This window comes from Cygnus olor, chromosome 5 (genome assembly GCF_009769625.2).
Source record: "Cygnus olor isolate bCygOlo1 chromosome 5, bCygOlo1.pri.v2, whole genome shotgun sequence".
NCBI classification, from domain to species: Eukaryota; Metazoa; Chordata; class Aves; order Anseriformes; family Anatidae; genus Cygnus; species Cygnus olor.
This window is the reverse complement of record NC_049173.1, coordinates 12,740,414-12,754,911: the sequence shown is the minus strand read 5'-3', so window position 1 is coordinate 12,754,911 and position 14,498 is coordinate 12,740,414. Positions and strand designations below refer to the sequence as shown.

Below are 14,498 nucleotides of genomic sequence, written 5' to 3'. Positions count from 1 at the left end.
TGTTCATCTAAAGCCTGCTGTGTGAGCAACTACGAGTAATGCCTATTTGTAATTCAGATCATACTTTTTGTGACTTGGATCCATTCCTGTCCATAAGCACATATAATGCTTAAATTATGTGCCTAGAAAAGGAATAAAACTGAGACATTTCCTTCCACTTAGTGCTAAAAATATTACTACAGCCACTGGAGGCTCAGTCCTTCAGCTGATACAAGTCCTTGAAATCCATTTAGTTCAATAAAGTTATTTTAAACTTACATCAGTCCATTATTTTGACTCGGTTCAATTTTTGCCTCAGGCTGGCCTCTAATTAGGTGTGTGTAGTTTTGCAATTACAATTAACTGTACCCACAATGAATTACTAGCTATTGTGTTTGTGAACCAAAGAGGGCTTGAAACGTTTAAAGTATTTCTAATAGCAGCTATGCTTCACTTCAAGAATGGAATCAAGAGCGTGAAATCATGCAGAAGTAACCACAGAAATAAGGTAGTATTATGAAAAACCCTAGGTAAGAAGAAAACCAGGCTGCTAGTGTTAATTTCCAAATGTTGCTTGGTGAAAACCCTCCTGTCTTTGAAAATAACACTTACTGAACAATTGAACCTGTGATTATATATCAAGATCAGCCTGTTCTGAGGGCATAATGTAGGGAAATACCCTCCTGGTGTTGTACGCATTCAGCTGACCCATTACAGGCAAAGTGCTGCAAAGCCTAGAGCGGCTTGTTGTCCACGTGCAGAAAACTATGAGAAGAGCAGAAGAAAGGTGCCACGTTGTCTGTGCTTTGGATTCAGTACAGTATAAAATACTGGCCCAGAGGGGGAAGGTTGGTTGGTAGTGATGGGGTCTTGCAGAACACAACTGCAGCTCGTTGACCATTGCTGCAACACCGTTCAGGAGGACACAACCATAGCTGATTGACCATCCACCGTTCCCTATTCCTCTAGGTGCTTGGTGCTTCCTGGCATCGCTTGCTCGTTGTGCCATGAGGTCGCAGCCCAGGGACAGGGCTCGTGATGCCGTGCACGGGCCGGAGGAGATGGCACTTCGTATGTAATTTGTCTTCTCTGCATTTCAGGCCCGGCGCTGCCACCTGGCCATCCCAGCGGGGCTGCGGTGATCCCTGCTTCGTCTGGGGGCCCTCCCCCTCCGCCACCACCCCCAGTCCCTCCGCCACCCATGGGAGCTGCGCCCCCCCCGCCGCCCCCGCTGCCGGCCGGTGCCGGCCAAGGGGCTGGCGGTGAAGACGGGTCGGTGTCGGGGCTCGCGGCAGCTCTGGCTGGTGCCAAACTAAGGAGAGTTCAGCGGGTAAGGAGGGGGCACGGCGGCCCCCAGGTGGGCTCTTCTGCCAGGATTCTGCCAGGATTTCATTACTTCTGCAATGTCCGCCCTTGTTTTGTTTGCTGGTATTTTACAAGCGTTACAAGTGGTTAAAGCCACCGTGCTCAAAAAGCCAGCGTAGACTGGTGAGGCCTCGCATAAATAAGTGTCCACTTCGGTAAGGGTTATGTAACCTAAATGTAATTATTAACAAACATCACTGTGGGTTTTTTCATCATTCGCCCATATGCATTGCCTCATCCAGATTGTTCCTGGACTTATTAAGGTCTATGTGGGTCTCCTTTCCAACCCCGAACACATCCTGCCTCTGGTTTTGAGCTGTGATTGTGATCGCTGCTGATAATAATTAGGAAAACTAATCATTAAGGGTGTGGTTCTAAATTAAATTCTTTTCATTAATTCCAATGTTTATTTCTGTCTTAAGCCAGAAGATGGCTCAGGAGGGTCCAGCCCCAGTGGGGTCTCCAAGAGCGATGCCAATCGAACAAGTAGCGGAGGAGGTGGCGGAGGACTAATGGAAGAAATGAATAAATTACTGGCAAAAAGGTTTGTACTTAGACTTCAAGTAAGCCCTAGCATGAGCTCCGCAGTAAACTGGATGGGACAAGGTGCTCTTATTTTTTGTGAGCAATGGATCACTTCGGTGCCCCTTTGCAATTTGCCAGGTCCTGCACAGTTGCTAGTCGCCCACATCTCCTGGCATTTGGTATGAAAGTGTAGGTGTTGCAGCAAAGGTACCTCGCAGAGTTTAGATGCTGTAGCAAACCCTGCAGTGTGGCAACTTTCAAAGACAGTGGCAAATACATTCTCTGTGATTTTGCTGTTTACGAGATCTATTTTGAAGTTACAGTTTTCAGAAAGAATAAACTGTGAAAGGAACCTAGACAAATAAATTTTATGCAGCTCATTCAGGATGCTGGGCCCAAAGACATAAACAGAGTAACAGGACAACATCTTGGCAGGTAACTTGGTATTGATTCTTAGTGTGTTTTCAGACAGTCTAGCCAAGTTATTCTCTGCCAAGGTGAGTCGTGATGTATCAAGCTACCAGATATTTAAAAGCACTCTATTTCAGTTATTTTTGCTTTCTCTTTTCCCCCTCCTTCCACCAGTAATGTTCTGTTAGACAGTAATTCACAAGTTCCTAGTGATAGATGTTTCAGTTTTAGCTCTAAAGACTTTTTTTTTACATATGAATAGTGAAACAAAAGGATGACTAAGATAACAAAGGGTAGGTACAGTCTTATGGTGTGCAGAAATGGAGATTTTAAATAACATTGTGTAGGATAAACACAGATACTAGTGCAGAGGGTCTGATTCCAACTTTATTCCATGTTCTGGTCATTTCAGAAGGAATTCTGAGCACGGACTGTGGACGTCATCTTTAAGAAAGCATTCAATTAATACACAAAGCTGCAAATACAGTTACCAGCAGTATGAAATACCAAATATATAATTCCATGTCTTTTCAGAATTAAAATAGTTTAATGGCATTTAATACTTATTTTCTGGTTCAACTTCTGATCTATTTTGTACTGTTACATGTCAAAACGGACCTTGCTTGAACTGGAAGATGTCTGTAAACAAAGTAAAGTTCAGTGAGGAGGGTAACTGGGTGACAAGCTGTGTTCAAACAGGAGATCTAAATGGACATGTCATATGGTTAGATGTAGAACTCCTACAAATGTCTGTGGTTCTAGCTTAAAATGTACTCGAGCATGGCTTTTGGCAGTCTTCAAGCATTCAGGATCAAATCCCCTTGCTGCCTTAACAAAGAAACCTGCACTGTGGTGAGCACCATGCTGCTCTGCTCTGGGAATGACTGAGCTGCTCGTCCTTCCCAGGAGCTCCATCAGCAGATCTGCATGCTCAACTTCGCTTCCCAGAGCTAAGGAAGTCAATGGCCATGCACAAATGTTAGTCAGATGTTAGACACAGGATGTTAAACTGATATGGAGAGGAGTAATTTTGGCTGCAAAGCCCTTTTTCTTTGCGATGACGTGGAGAAAGGAGAGAACCTGCAACGTGTTTCAGGTGGCTTTTAGCAAGCTGGCAGCCTGGAGGAAAGGCAGGTGTTTTTGAAAGTGAGCATGTGCAGTATAAAATTTGCTGAGTGATGAGTGTGGGATCTCAGGGCCCTCTTCTGAGCAGAAAACCACATGCTCAGAAGCAGGGAGTGTGCCTAATGCTGGGTAAGGAATGGAGAAAATGTGTCTGCATGCTCAGGTGGTGTAAAATACCGCTCTCTGGATTTAGTGGCCCCTGTGGGAACAGCTGCTTGATTGAGACCTGAAGTGCAAGTGTAATAATGTACTATCACCTCACAACCCACCATCGTTTCTAGCCCAGTTAAGTCTGTTGAAAGACATAAATCTGACACTGGTCCCAGCAGGGCAAGTATTTCCCTGGCTCAAGTTCATAACCATTATAACCTCTTTTTTTCCTCAGAAATGCCAACTAAATATTATAGAAAGACGATAAAAATTATTTCTGATCTGATATCATAAAATGATTAATGCAATTAAATATCTGAAAGTAATTCTTACAGAGCACTGTGTCCTACAAACACATAAATGTGCTTTACTCCTCCTTACTCCAAATTTACATCCTACAAGCACATGCATGCATATAATAAGAAGATAAAAACTCCTCTGTTTTACTCCAAATTTACATCAAATCCTCTTCTGTGAATCCAGTGAGGTTTTTCTTTTGGCAAAGATAGAAACATGTCAGTTTATTGAAACTCAGAAGCCTTTCTGAGAGCCATTTGGATTTATTTGTTTCTTTGAGGTGAATTTTGTCCAACTCAGAATCAAGATGAAATGAAAAACCTGTCATACCTGGTATGCTAAAAAAGAGCCTGCTAAGGGTAGTGTTTGCAGGTGGGTAAGGATAAGGATCATCACAACCAAAAGTCAGGTGGAGACTGGAGCTGCAGTTCCCCTGTCTACAAAGAGAAGCAGTACCTGGCACCCTTGAGTGTTGTTTAGACCCTAAGCAGGGCTTGAAAATCAAGAATTTGTTTTTCATTTTCTTCAGTCAGTGTGGCTGGCACCCAAGAAGTTTCACCATGCTTTCTTCAAAGAAAAACAAACATGTTTGTTTACTCGCATGTCCAATTGCTCCATGGGTGGCTTGCAGCTCCTTGCCACGTGCTTCTTGTGGAGCTTTGCCTCACCTTGGGAAGAAGGAGGACAGAGTGAGGTTTTCACTCAACTTCTGCAGGCACCACCAACACTGCCGGTCCTGGGACTGCGGGTCTCAGGAGTTCTGCTGCCTTTGAACTGGATTTGAGACAGCAATAATCTTCCAGTACTCACCAAAGGCACACAAAACCCAGGCTGGCGCACTCCTTTTTCCTCACTCCTGGTCTCCAGCCAGGGCTTTCCCACCCTGGAGGGGCCAGGAGTCTTGACTGAGCAGTGTCCTCTCTTCCCAGGGCTGAAGGGCTTTTCTGACCATCTCGCACGTGAGAACAGTGCCACAGCCCTTTCTCTGGGTGGGAACAGGGATGGGGGGATCATAGGACAACTGACAGAATGCTATTGGAGCTGCCTGAGAACATTTCACCACAGCAATACCCACCTGAGCCGCCTGTTCCTCAAAACCCCATGTGGGGGCTTGGCTTGTAACTCCTGTGTAGGACTGACACTGCCAGGTCCTGAGCCCTAGAGAGCAGCCATCCCTTTCTTACCCAGTTTCGTACCAGCTCTCCTTCCTTCCTCTGCCTCAACACATTTCTGCACACCCTGCATTCCTCTATTAAACACAGCCTCAAAATATTGCCCCTCTCCATGAGCCATATCGCTAAGGTTTGGATTCCTCACCTCCATCCAAAATCCTACACAACCGAGTGTATTTAGTCTTTGTCAAGTTCTGTAAGAGGAGCTAAGTAAATAATAACTCCCACCAAAGCTTGAATCAGCCTTCCCACATGGAGGCTGATGCCTGGTGCAGGAAATGTGCTTCCAGAGAGCTGACTGTGTGTCCTGTCTCGTATTCCTTTGCAAAGGAGGAAAGCAGCGTCGCAGTCAGACAAGCCAGCTGACAAAAAAGAAGAGGAAAGCCAAAATGTAAGTAAAAGATTCCTTGCAGTTGTGCTCTTGCAAATTTGTTAATGTTCTGCCTTGCAAAGTCCTGTTCTCGTTCATTGAGTACGGCAGGGAATGACAAGCAGTGCTGACCCTGTAATACAAAATCGGTTGAAATAAATGTGACTGCTTCTACCTTTCCTGGGAAGAGCACTGCAGAAACAAGAGTTGCCTTCCTATTTGTGGGTGAGGTTTTGCCCAAACCAGGCCAATGGGTGCTTTCTCACGCTCTGCTTTGAGTATCTTAGGGTACAGTAGATTCTTGCCCCTTAAAGAGATGCAATGAGCCCTTCTGGCAAGTCATCTTGAGACCAGGTCTATGTTTCTTATTTTTAATTTGGGGCTTCAGCTGAGCTGAAGTGGATCATCAGCCATGTGGGGTAACTTTGGTTTGCCATCCTTCGTGCAAAGCAAGAATCAGCTCACTGCAGACCCTAGAGTGCATGTAAAACATGTCTGTGGGAGGGAAGGAGAAACAGCGTATTACCTACTAGACCATACAAAAATTAAAATACATGTTCATAATACTTACACTATAGTGAGACTTTGGACAATTTCAGGGAACTTGGATTCATTCTGTTTTAAGTAGTCGGTCTGCATGCTGTCCATGAAAGCAACTGAGCAAGATATTTGCTTTGACACAATCTTTACACCAAACTCAGTGCTGCGATTTTGAGTCCAACATGCACATTAAAACCCTTCTTCTTACTTGCTGAACTGCTGTAACATGGGAGATCTCTCCAGTTTTGGAAGAAGCCAGAATTAATTTTGTGTCCTTTCCCATGGGTTGCTGCTCATAGGGAATCCTTGTTGCCATACTGTACCCTTGTGAAGGCCCTCTGCCATGGCTGCAAGTTCATAAAGCATCTCGTGTGCTCCGTATCACCTGTACAGAGATATTCCCACCAGAGACAGGATAACAGCTGCTCAGCAGGAAAGCCATTCAGAAAGTGCAGGTCTCACCCCAGTCTGAAGAGTTTGTAGCGAGAGCAGGAATAAGCACTGTTTAAGGTGAAAAGCAGCTATTTTTTGCATGTTCCTCCAGGAATGCTTCAAGCATGGAATTTGCTTATTGAATCCCTGGTTCTGCAGTGCAACCATTACTCTTAATCCTGCCCCAAGGCTCGTTTTGAACCATACGCTCCGAGATGAAAGGCACCACTTAGCTTCTAACTGTTCAGCTTCTGCTGTCTTTCTGCTTCTTGCTCTCTTTCCTTGAAGCTCTGCAGGAGTCTGCATCCCCATTCTAACTTTTTTGATAGCGCCAAACTATTAAGAATGATGTTTTAATGAACATCTGTTTAATGTGTGTCTTGAGCACACTGTGTGGTGGGGTTATCTTACGTCAAACTTGGCGCAATTTTGTTTTTACCATACACAATTAAACCTTTTCCTGAGTGTGTTCTGAGGGTAACTAAATAAAACCGACGTCAAAAATATGGGTTAGTGTTTTATGACCTGCCACTCATAAACCCCATGAAACAAAGTCCAAATCTGTGATGTAGTATTCAACATTCTAGTTAGGAGTAGAAGCGACTGATGTAGTTATTTTATATTCTGTTAGTACCTGGGCTGCTCTCACTGCTACCAGTCACTGTGCTGGTGTAAAAGGCTGGGATGTGACCTAGTGTTCCTTCAGGTGGCTCTGTTTCCATATTACAGTTTCTAAATTTGGGGAATGAATGTTTTATATTTAGACAACACCAGCTGGCACTCTTCAGTGGTAATTCAGCCTGGTTTGCTATACAGGATTGAGAATGATTCAGTGGAATCATGACAAAGTGTCCATCTTAGAAAAAAATAGAAAGGTATTTTCCCATGCTAAATAGCGAGTAAATTTAAAGTTTAAATGGAGTTCAGCCCATGCTATGGTAGCAGTGCCTATCAGAGGTGCCAGAAGAAAACTTGTTTTCATACCACCTGTACGTACTGTAGCTGGTCTCCAGAGTAGACGAGGACTCTGTGCTTCACCTCCAGAATTAAGTAATGCCCTGTTTTTCTTTTCCTAGGACGATGCTAGCACCTCTCCTTCACCCGGTACACGAGGTCCCACCCAGCAGCAGCAAAATTCATCAGGTATTAAATCAAACTACTGGCACTTTACTTGACTTCTAGTCTAGTCTTCTGCATCTCTCAGGACTCTTGGTTCCTTGTCCTCCTTCAGAGCACAGCAGTGGTAGCTAATGGAAAACTTTCCTAGTAACTTTTGTTTCAAAAGCTGTGCTCACCAAGAAATGGTGATTGTATGCACTTCTCAGCCCCAAAACTGGCTAAAGAGCCAATCAAGTTACAGGGGTCCAGACATACCATTGAGGATCTGCATCGTCAAAATCATGCACCCCAGTCCTCTGAGAGCAAATACTTATTCCACTTTTGGTACTGTAGCTGTCCTGGTCTATTTTGTTGGGGTTTGGGTCTCAAGCTGTTACCCTTCCTTAACCTAGTAGCTTGTTGCAGTAGGCCTGATCTCAAGAGTTACCTGGTGAAATTAAGGAGCCCCTAAAATATGTTTTTCCTATGATGATTTGAAATGATTGTATCACAGTAGATAAGCTGCAAGCCAGCCAGCTTTGCATCAGCAAATCATCCTTGCGTCAGCCTTGGCTTTCATGCATGCTGAAAGAAATCTCTCCCAAGGGAATGAGTATTTAACCATTCCAGCTTCCTTTTGGAACAAAGCCATTATTTGCTTGTTTGGCAAGGGAAGGGGAAGAAGCTAGCAGAAAGGAGAATGCATATAAAAGAGGAACAAGATCTAGAGATTTCCTGGGAGTGTCCATAATTCTTCTAAAGAGCTTTTCAGGACCTCATAGAGGAGCAAACCCTTGTGTATAAAGCTGTGTGTCATCTGGGTCTCTGAAACAGCTCACTTTATTTTGGACTGTTTGCAGAAGAGGAGGTTGGGGCAATAGGGGGCACTTTCAGGAAGGAGGGATCTGTACTGCAGTTTTGGGGAATGTTCTGCTGGCTAGAAATGCAAACGGCATTTAAATAAATTCTCTCTGTGGAGATTTCAGTTGAGGGGGTCACACTTTTTTTTTTTCAGGTACACCCACATTTTCTGCCAACAGACAAGAAACATTAGCCTTTTTCACTTAAAATACAAATAAGTATTCTACTGAATAAACTAAGCCTTGCAGCACTTAGCCTGTATTTCTTGCTATCAGGGACTGTGCTTTTCTTTGTACTGTTCCAATTCCATGTCTTTTTAGTATCATTTAAGTGTCTGGTCCCTAATTAAAGGGATCACCGAGCAGATCTTTGCCAATGCTTTCTCTGTAATGTAGGCAACCACCCTCATTCAGCACTCCTGCTTTTCTGGATCTTTCTAAGTCACTCACCCCCGCTGAATGAAAGCAGCTGTATAAAACAAGCAATTTCAGGATTTTTTTATTGATAGAGAAAAAAAAAACAATAAACAGTAACATTTCAATTTCTTTTTTACAGACTCTGGGAAGAAGCCATGGGAAAGGAGCAATTCTGTTGAAAAGCCTGTATCTTCATTACTGTCTAGGTGAGCTGCACAGGTTGTCTCCATGGCTGGCTAGTAGTTGGGATGGTCACGCTGTCCCCATGGCACCTGCACAACTCATGTCTCGTTTCATTCCATTGCTGTAGAAATCCATCAGTGGTGAAGAGCTGTGAAGCTAAGAGCCCCACTCAATCCCACGTGTCTTCTAGGTACTGGCTAACAGCCCGGCTTCTTAACCGTCTTGGCTTGTCCTTTGGCAAATCCCATCATTCAGCACTGACGCTTGTCTTCTGTTGTGTCTGTACTCATCCTGTTACGGTCTGCTCTGTCTGTCGCTGCACAAAGTGGAAACAGGGTGGTGGCAGAGTGTGTTGTGTGAAAGGCTTGTTCCACGGAAACAGCCCCCTGCTCAGGTGGGCACAGGCATCACAGGAATGGATCACACAGTGCTCGTCAGGCAGAGGTTGGCAGGGTGCTGTGCCAAGTGGAAGGGAGGTTTGGGAGCACTGGTTTGTGGTAGGCTCAGGATGACCCTGCCAACAGGGGAGGTTTTCCTTGTCCAACCTCAGCAGAAATCCAAAATCAAAGACAGAAATGATCCAAAGAGCCTACGACCTGGAGAAGGGTGGTTATTCGCCCATCTGTGCAACTGCAACAGATGCATGAGAAAGGGGGAGACCAAAACTTGGTGCAACAACTTCTTATCACTGAGCTGTGGAAAGTGCCAGCCACCAGACTGGCATTCAGAAATGCAGGGTACAAAAGCTGGCAAGTGTCAAAAGCTGAGAAACCTGAAGCAGGAATCCAGCAGTCCCAGCAGCCACACTGCAGGGTCACCCACGGAGATTGAGATGAAGGTTTGATATTGCACAGCTAAAGAGAGACTGCCTTTTGGGGCTGGCCCAGGAACATCTCGTGTGACTGCGGTACTGAGCACTGAGACGGGTGGATACGTTAAAGGAGGAGGTGGAACAGGGACTTGTGTATGGTTAGCACGTACTGCAAAGAGATGCCCCTTGTTCTGCACTGTTACTTTACTACAGTGCTAACAGTTTGCAGACAGAAAATTGCAACTATCTGCACATCCTTCTTGCTGTTACAGATGCTAGAACATATCCTACACAAAAATTAAAGTATAAACCAGTGTTACTAGGCCAAAGTGTAGTCAACTTTCCTAAAATCTAAACCTAAAACCTTGGCTGTAGGAAATACATGTGAGTTTCCAGTTGATATAGAAAAGACTATTCTTTCTTCTTGCAAACAGAAATGAAATACGGGCTATTTAAAGCAGCCACCAAGCTTTCGCCATCTCTCTTCTACAATGCCATTCCAACTTGGAGAAGTTAATTGGGAAAAATCCATTGCTAGTTGAACGCCTGGAAGTAGTTCTCAGTGTTTGCTGCTCATCTGACTTTTGCAGGGGGAATAGGGCACATTGCAGAAGCTCTCAGTGGTGTCTTGTTTCCTTCCTGATCAGTTTGATGGCATTTGTATCTGTCTTAACTCCCAACTTAGCTGCAAGATGGTAGCAAAGATGTGAAGGGTTTCTCAAGAAAAGACTGCAAGACCAAGTGTACCCACAGAGGTGGCAGGATCTCAGCCAGCTTGGGCCCAAAGATGATGGCAAAGTTATTTGAAATCTTCTCTTTGAATTATTTAGCATGATTCATTTCTAAGATGTTTTAGAGTTACTGGTTAAAACGGAAAGTCTCACAGCTTCAGCTTCCCTATGGTCCTTCATCAGCCATCAGCAGAGGTCAGCATGTGGACAAACACAGTCCTGGAAGACTGGTAATACTCAAGTGTATCAGGCAGTAAGGGCAGATTGCAAATGGTTTTGGGTCTAGACAAAGTGTCTGTGCTGCACAGTGTTATCAGCAAGCTCGGCTCAAGTCAGGCCTTCCAGGGAAAGGATTATTGGGTTATTCTTTTCCCAATCATCTTTTGCTAACCTGTATGTTACTGTTATTTTAGCAACTGATTAAAGCCTAGGTGCCAAGACAAGGGTGCAAATTGCCAGTGCTGCAACAAAGTATATTGTTAAGTCCTCTCAGTATTTTCTAGTTTAAAATCATTGAGACCCCCTTCCCCTAAAAAAAAAAAGTCCAAATTAAGTTTGGGCTCAGCCTTGGTGTGCACTTTCCGCGACGTGGGCAGTCCAGGAGCAGCCTCCTCGAGGGCCGGGGTCAGCAGGTGGGTATGGCTGGGCAAGCATTGCAAGCAACTAACGGGCTGCTTTTTTGTCCTCTTCTTCCCTTTTACAAGGATGAAGCCAGTGAGCAGCAGCAACGACGTGGCTATGGATGCCTTAGATTTCGATCGAATGAAACAGGTGAGTCAAAAGGTCCTTGGCAGTCGGATTTGGCGAGCTACCCATTTTCCCCCATGCATGCGCTGTACGAGCAAAACAGCTGTTCAGTCTGCCGATTTCCTCTACAACTAGGTGCTTAGAGAAGGGGTAGCTGGTGAGCAGCAAGAGAGCACAGTCTCACTGCTATTCGAGCAAGATGTCTGTACAGAAACGTGCAAATAAATATGCCGGCCTCTTCTGCAGCCCTGGCTGAGAGCAACGCTAGGCTCTGAGCATCAGCGGAGGCGGGGGCACAGCACAACCGTGTTAAACTTGCGTTTTCTTCCACCGGTTAGAAGGAGATTCTGAGCAGCTGACTTGTGTTTTGTCTCATCAGGAAATATTGGAGGAAGTTGTAAGAGAGTTACACAAAGTGAAAGAGGAGATAATTGATGGTAAGAAAGAGAAAAATTATTATTTTTCTCACCTTTATGACTAATTTCCTGTAGATAAGATGATAGGCACTGCAGGGAGTTCCCTGGTGTTCTCAGACTTGCCTGAGCAGCTCTGATTTATATACACAACTGAAGAACGTGCATCTACCTTAACTGAGCTTTGATTGTGACGCTGTATTCACATCCTTTATTTTTATGCTGTTGACAAGCATTTTCACCCCAACCTGTGAGGAATTCACTGGCCTGTGCTTCTCAGAGGTGGGAGTGGGAGAAATGGCCGGCCCGTAACCCATGGCACATCAATTGATCACAGTCAGGGAGCGTGAAATCACTTTTAACTAGCCTGCCAAACAGGAGGGGACAAAGGTACCTACCTGGAAATCCTTCCTGAGCATCCTCGGTAGGCCTCCTATGCGCAAAAATCAGTTTCAGCCCTTCACTCAACCCAAATAGCCATGTATTTTTCCAATTCGGTGAAAAGTGCAACAGCTGTACTAAATGTATCTGGAATTTTTTTATAAACTGCTCTGCAGTTGATGATAAAATGTATTTTTCAAGGCCAACATAAGGCAGCGTAATAACGCTATTACTGACACGCACAGCAAAATACCTACTTGAAGCCTGCGGTAGGGCATGTGAAGGTCCATGCCCACACCCTGCACTCCCCATCTTAGCTTCATACAGAAGGGGAAATAGAGGAGACTGTGAAACAGCTAAACCCACGCCCCCTCCCCTTGCCCTAGCACTACGTGCCCACCGGCAGCTGGGCAGTTTGGGGTGAGGACGCCCTTACCCGTATGCTACTGTCCCAGCAGCTTGGCCCTCAGAGACTCCCCAGTTCATTCCAGTGCAAAATAAGACATCCATATAAATCACAGATGCAACTTCTTAAACCACTACTGCAGTTTGCAAGCAAACAGCTGACTGCTTACCCTTATTCATCCGTTTACCCTCCACTCATCCTTTTACTGGCGCGTACGTTCTGCACTCTGTACTTAGCCTTCTCCGCGCGCTGGGCTTGACGTTACGCACTAACTTTTTGGTTTGGTTTTCTAGCCATACGGCAGGAGTTGAGTAGGATCAGTACAACATAATGATTGCAAAGCATTTGGACGGTACTAAGAATGCTAGGAAGAGCGGATCGTTTCTAAGTGTACCAAGGTCACGCAAGATGGTGAGAGAGGACACCGGCACTGTCTTTGTTCTTATACCCTTTTTATTAGCAGACTCAGCACACTTTGAAGCTTGCTGCTGCCTTGGATTCGCTTCATTTTAAAAGTCTTAATCTAAAGAATATTAAATTTTAAATTTCTGGATTTTTTAGATTTCATCTGACACTGCACATTGGATTTGTCAGCCTTTTTTGTATTTTGTATTTGCTTATTTAAATGTATTACCTTTCTTTTTAGTAGTAGATAAGAACACACGTGAATCATTTGCTTTTGATAGATGACTTCAAAGTAATTTTACTAGTAGTCTGCAATGTAAATGAAGATCCTTTGCCAACAGAAATGTATTGTGGCATCACCAGAAGAAAACAGAGACGTGTTAGTTGTCAGCCAACAAATTCTTTGTCTCAGAGTTATCACAATATAAAAAAATGGTACGTCAGTGCATCACAGTATCTGTGTTCATATTGGTAATAAACTGTTTATTGTCCACATGGCCCTGCCTTTGTTTGTTTCATTAATCACTTCAGTTTCCCCACCTCAATGCCACTTGAATGTGTTTCCTTGCTGGCACGGGGAGGATGGGAGGAAGGTGATGAAGACTCACCCTGCAGCAGCAGCACCACAGAGCAGGAACGGAGAGCCTGTGCAGAAACCTCGGTGGCTTTTTGCTGGTCAGTGAAGGTCAGTGGCTTATGGCTCATCTCAGGACACCACTGTCTGTCCTGCTGCATCTCCTGCCATCAGTAAAAAACAAAACAAAACAAAAAAACTCTAGTCCCATCACCTGCACTTGTAAGAGCTTCTGGTAAATAAAAGGGGGTTGTGCATCTGGAGCAAGGCTACAGAAGGCGTTAGGGCAGTGCTGAAATCACTGGTGCAACACCTCTGAACTAGAGGCTTAAGGGTGTCTCTTGTTAATATTTCACACGTTTCATCTGTTAACGCTGTGCAGCCTTTGATGAGCTTTATTTCATGGAAACTGAAGTCTCATATCTGAATACAGGATGCTGCGTCGGCATGGCTGAGCACTTAATAGCACACACCCACTCATATCTATATCAGGTCATACTTTTTTTTTCTTTAGTGCCATTCTTCCCATTCTTTAGTGCAATCTTGGGAATTTCTGCTCGACTTGGTTCAGCGCAAGATTTACAAGGCAGCAGCCGCGATACCATCTTCTCGATAGCTTTGTGTAAACAGAAGAAGCATTCGGAGTTCAGCTATTGAAATCAGCCCAGCATTTCCCGAGCCCCCTGCCTTGCTTCAGGCCTTCCTGAAGATTTCATGTTGAAGGAGCTGCTTCAGGAGCAGAGCCCCTGAGATGCCGTGGCTGCCGCCAGACCTTGCAGAGCAGCGTGGCACAGCAGGTCGGACTGGGCAGCCTTCTCTGGGTGGCCCTGCTTGAACAGCGGGGGACCAGGTGCCCCCCAAAGGCCCTTCCAGCCTCCACTGTCCTGGGGTTATTTGCGACTGCCTTCAAGCAACAGGACACCCAGGCAGGCAGGGGCAGGGCGGGCTTGCCAGTTACTTACAAACTTTTATCTGCTTTGGCTTGGAGTGCCCATGGTTATGCTTCAGGAGCCTTCAAAGCAGCCCCATTTGCCTTTCAGAAACACTTTTTTTTTTTTTCTTCCCAGCTATACTGTAGATTAAATACGGGATAAATTTAAACTTAA

General features: G+C 44.8%; 1 protein-coding gene across 9 annotated transcripts in view; it reads left to right on the top strand.

Annotated features, from left to right (window-relative positions):
• Positions 1-13,315, top strand: part of EVL (Enah/Vasp-like) — a 146,042-nt gene extending 132,727 nt beyond the window's left edge. For 6 of the 9 annotated variants that reach the window (XM_040557561.1, XM_040557557.1, XM_040557558.1 and 3 more), the window contains exons 6-14: positions 1,080-1,309; positions 1,767-1,888; positions 5,355-5,415; positions 7,443-7,509; positions 8,881-8,947; positions 9,052-9,114; positions 11,171-11,237; positions 11,593-11,650; positions 12,707-13,315. In XM_040557561.1, the coding sequence (XP_040413495.1) occupies positions 1,080-1,309; positions 1,767-1,888; positions 5,355-5,415; positions 7,443-7,509; positions 8,881-8,947; positions 9,052-9,114; positions 11,171-11,237; positions 11,593-11,650; positions 12,707-12,744 (773 nt within the window). In that variant the 3' untranslated portion in view covers positions 12,745-13,315. The remainder of the gene's footprint in view (positions 1-1,079; positions 1,310-1,766; positions 1,889-5,354; positions 5,416-7,442; positions 7,510-8,880; positions 8,948-9,051; positions 9,115-11,170; positions 11,238-11,592; positions 11,651-12,706) is intronic. The other 3 variants (XM_040557563.1, XM_040557555.1, XM_040557562.1) reach the window with 1 other exon arrangement.
• The last annotated feature ends 1,183 nt before the right edge of the window (positions 13,316-14,498 follow it).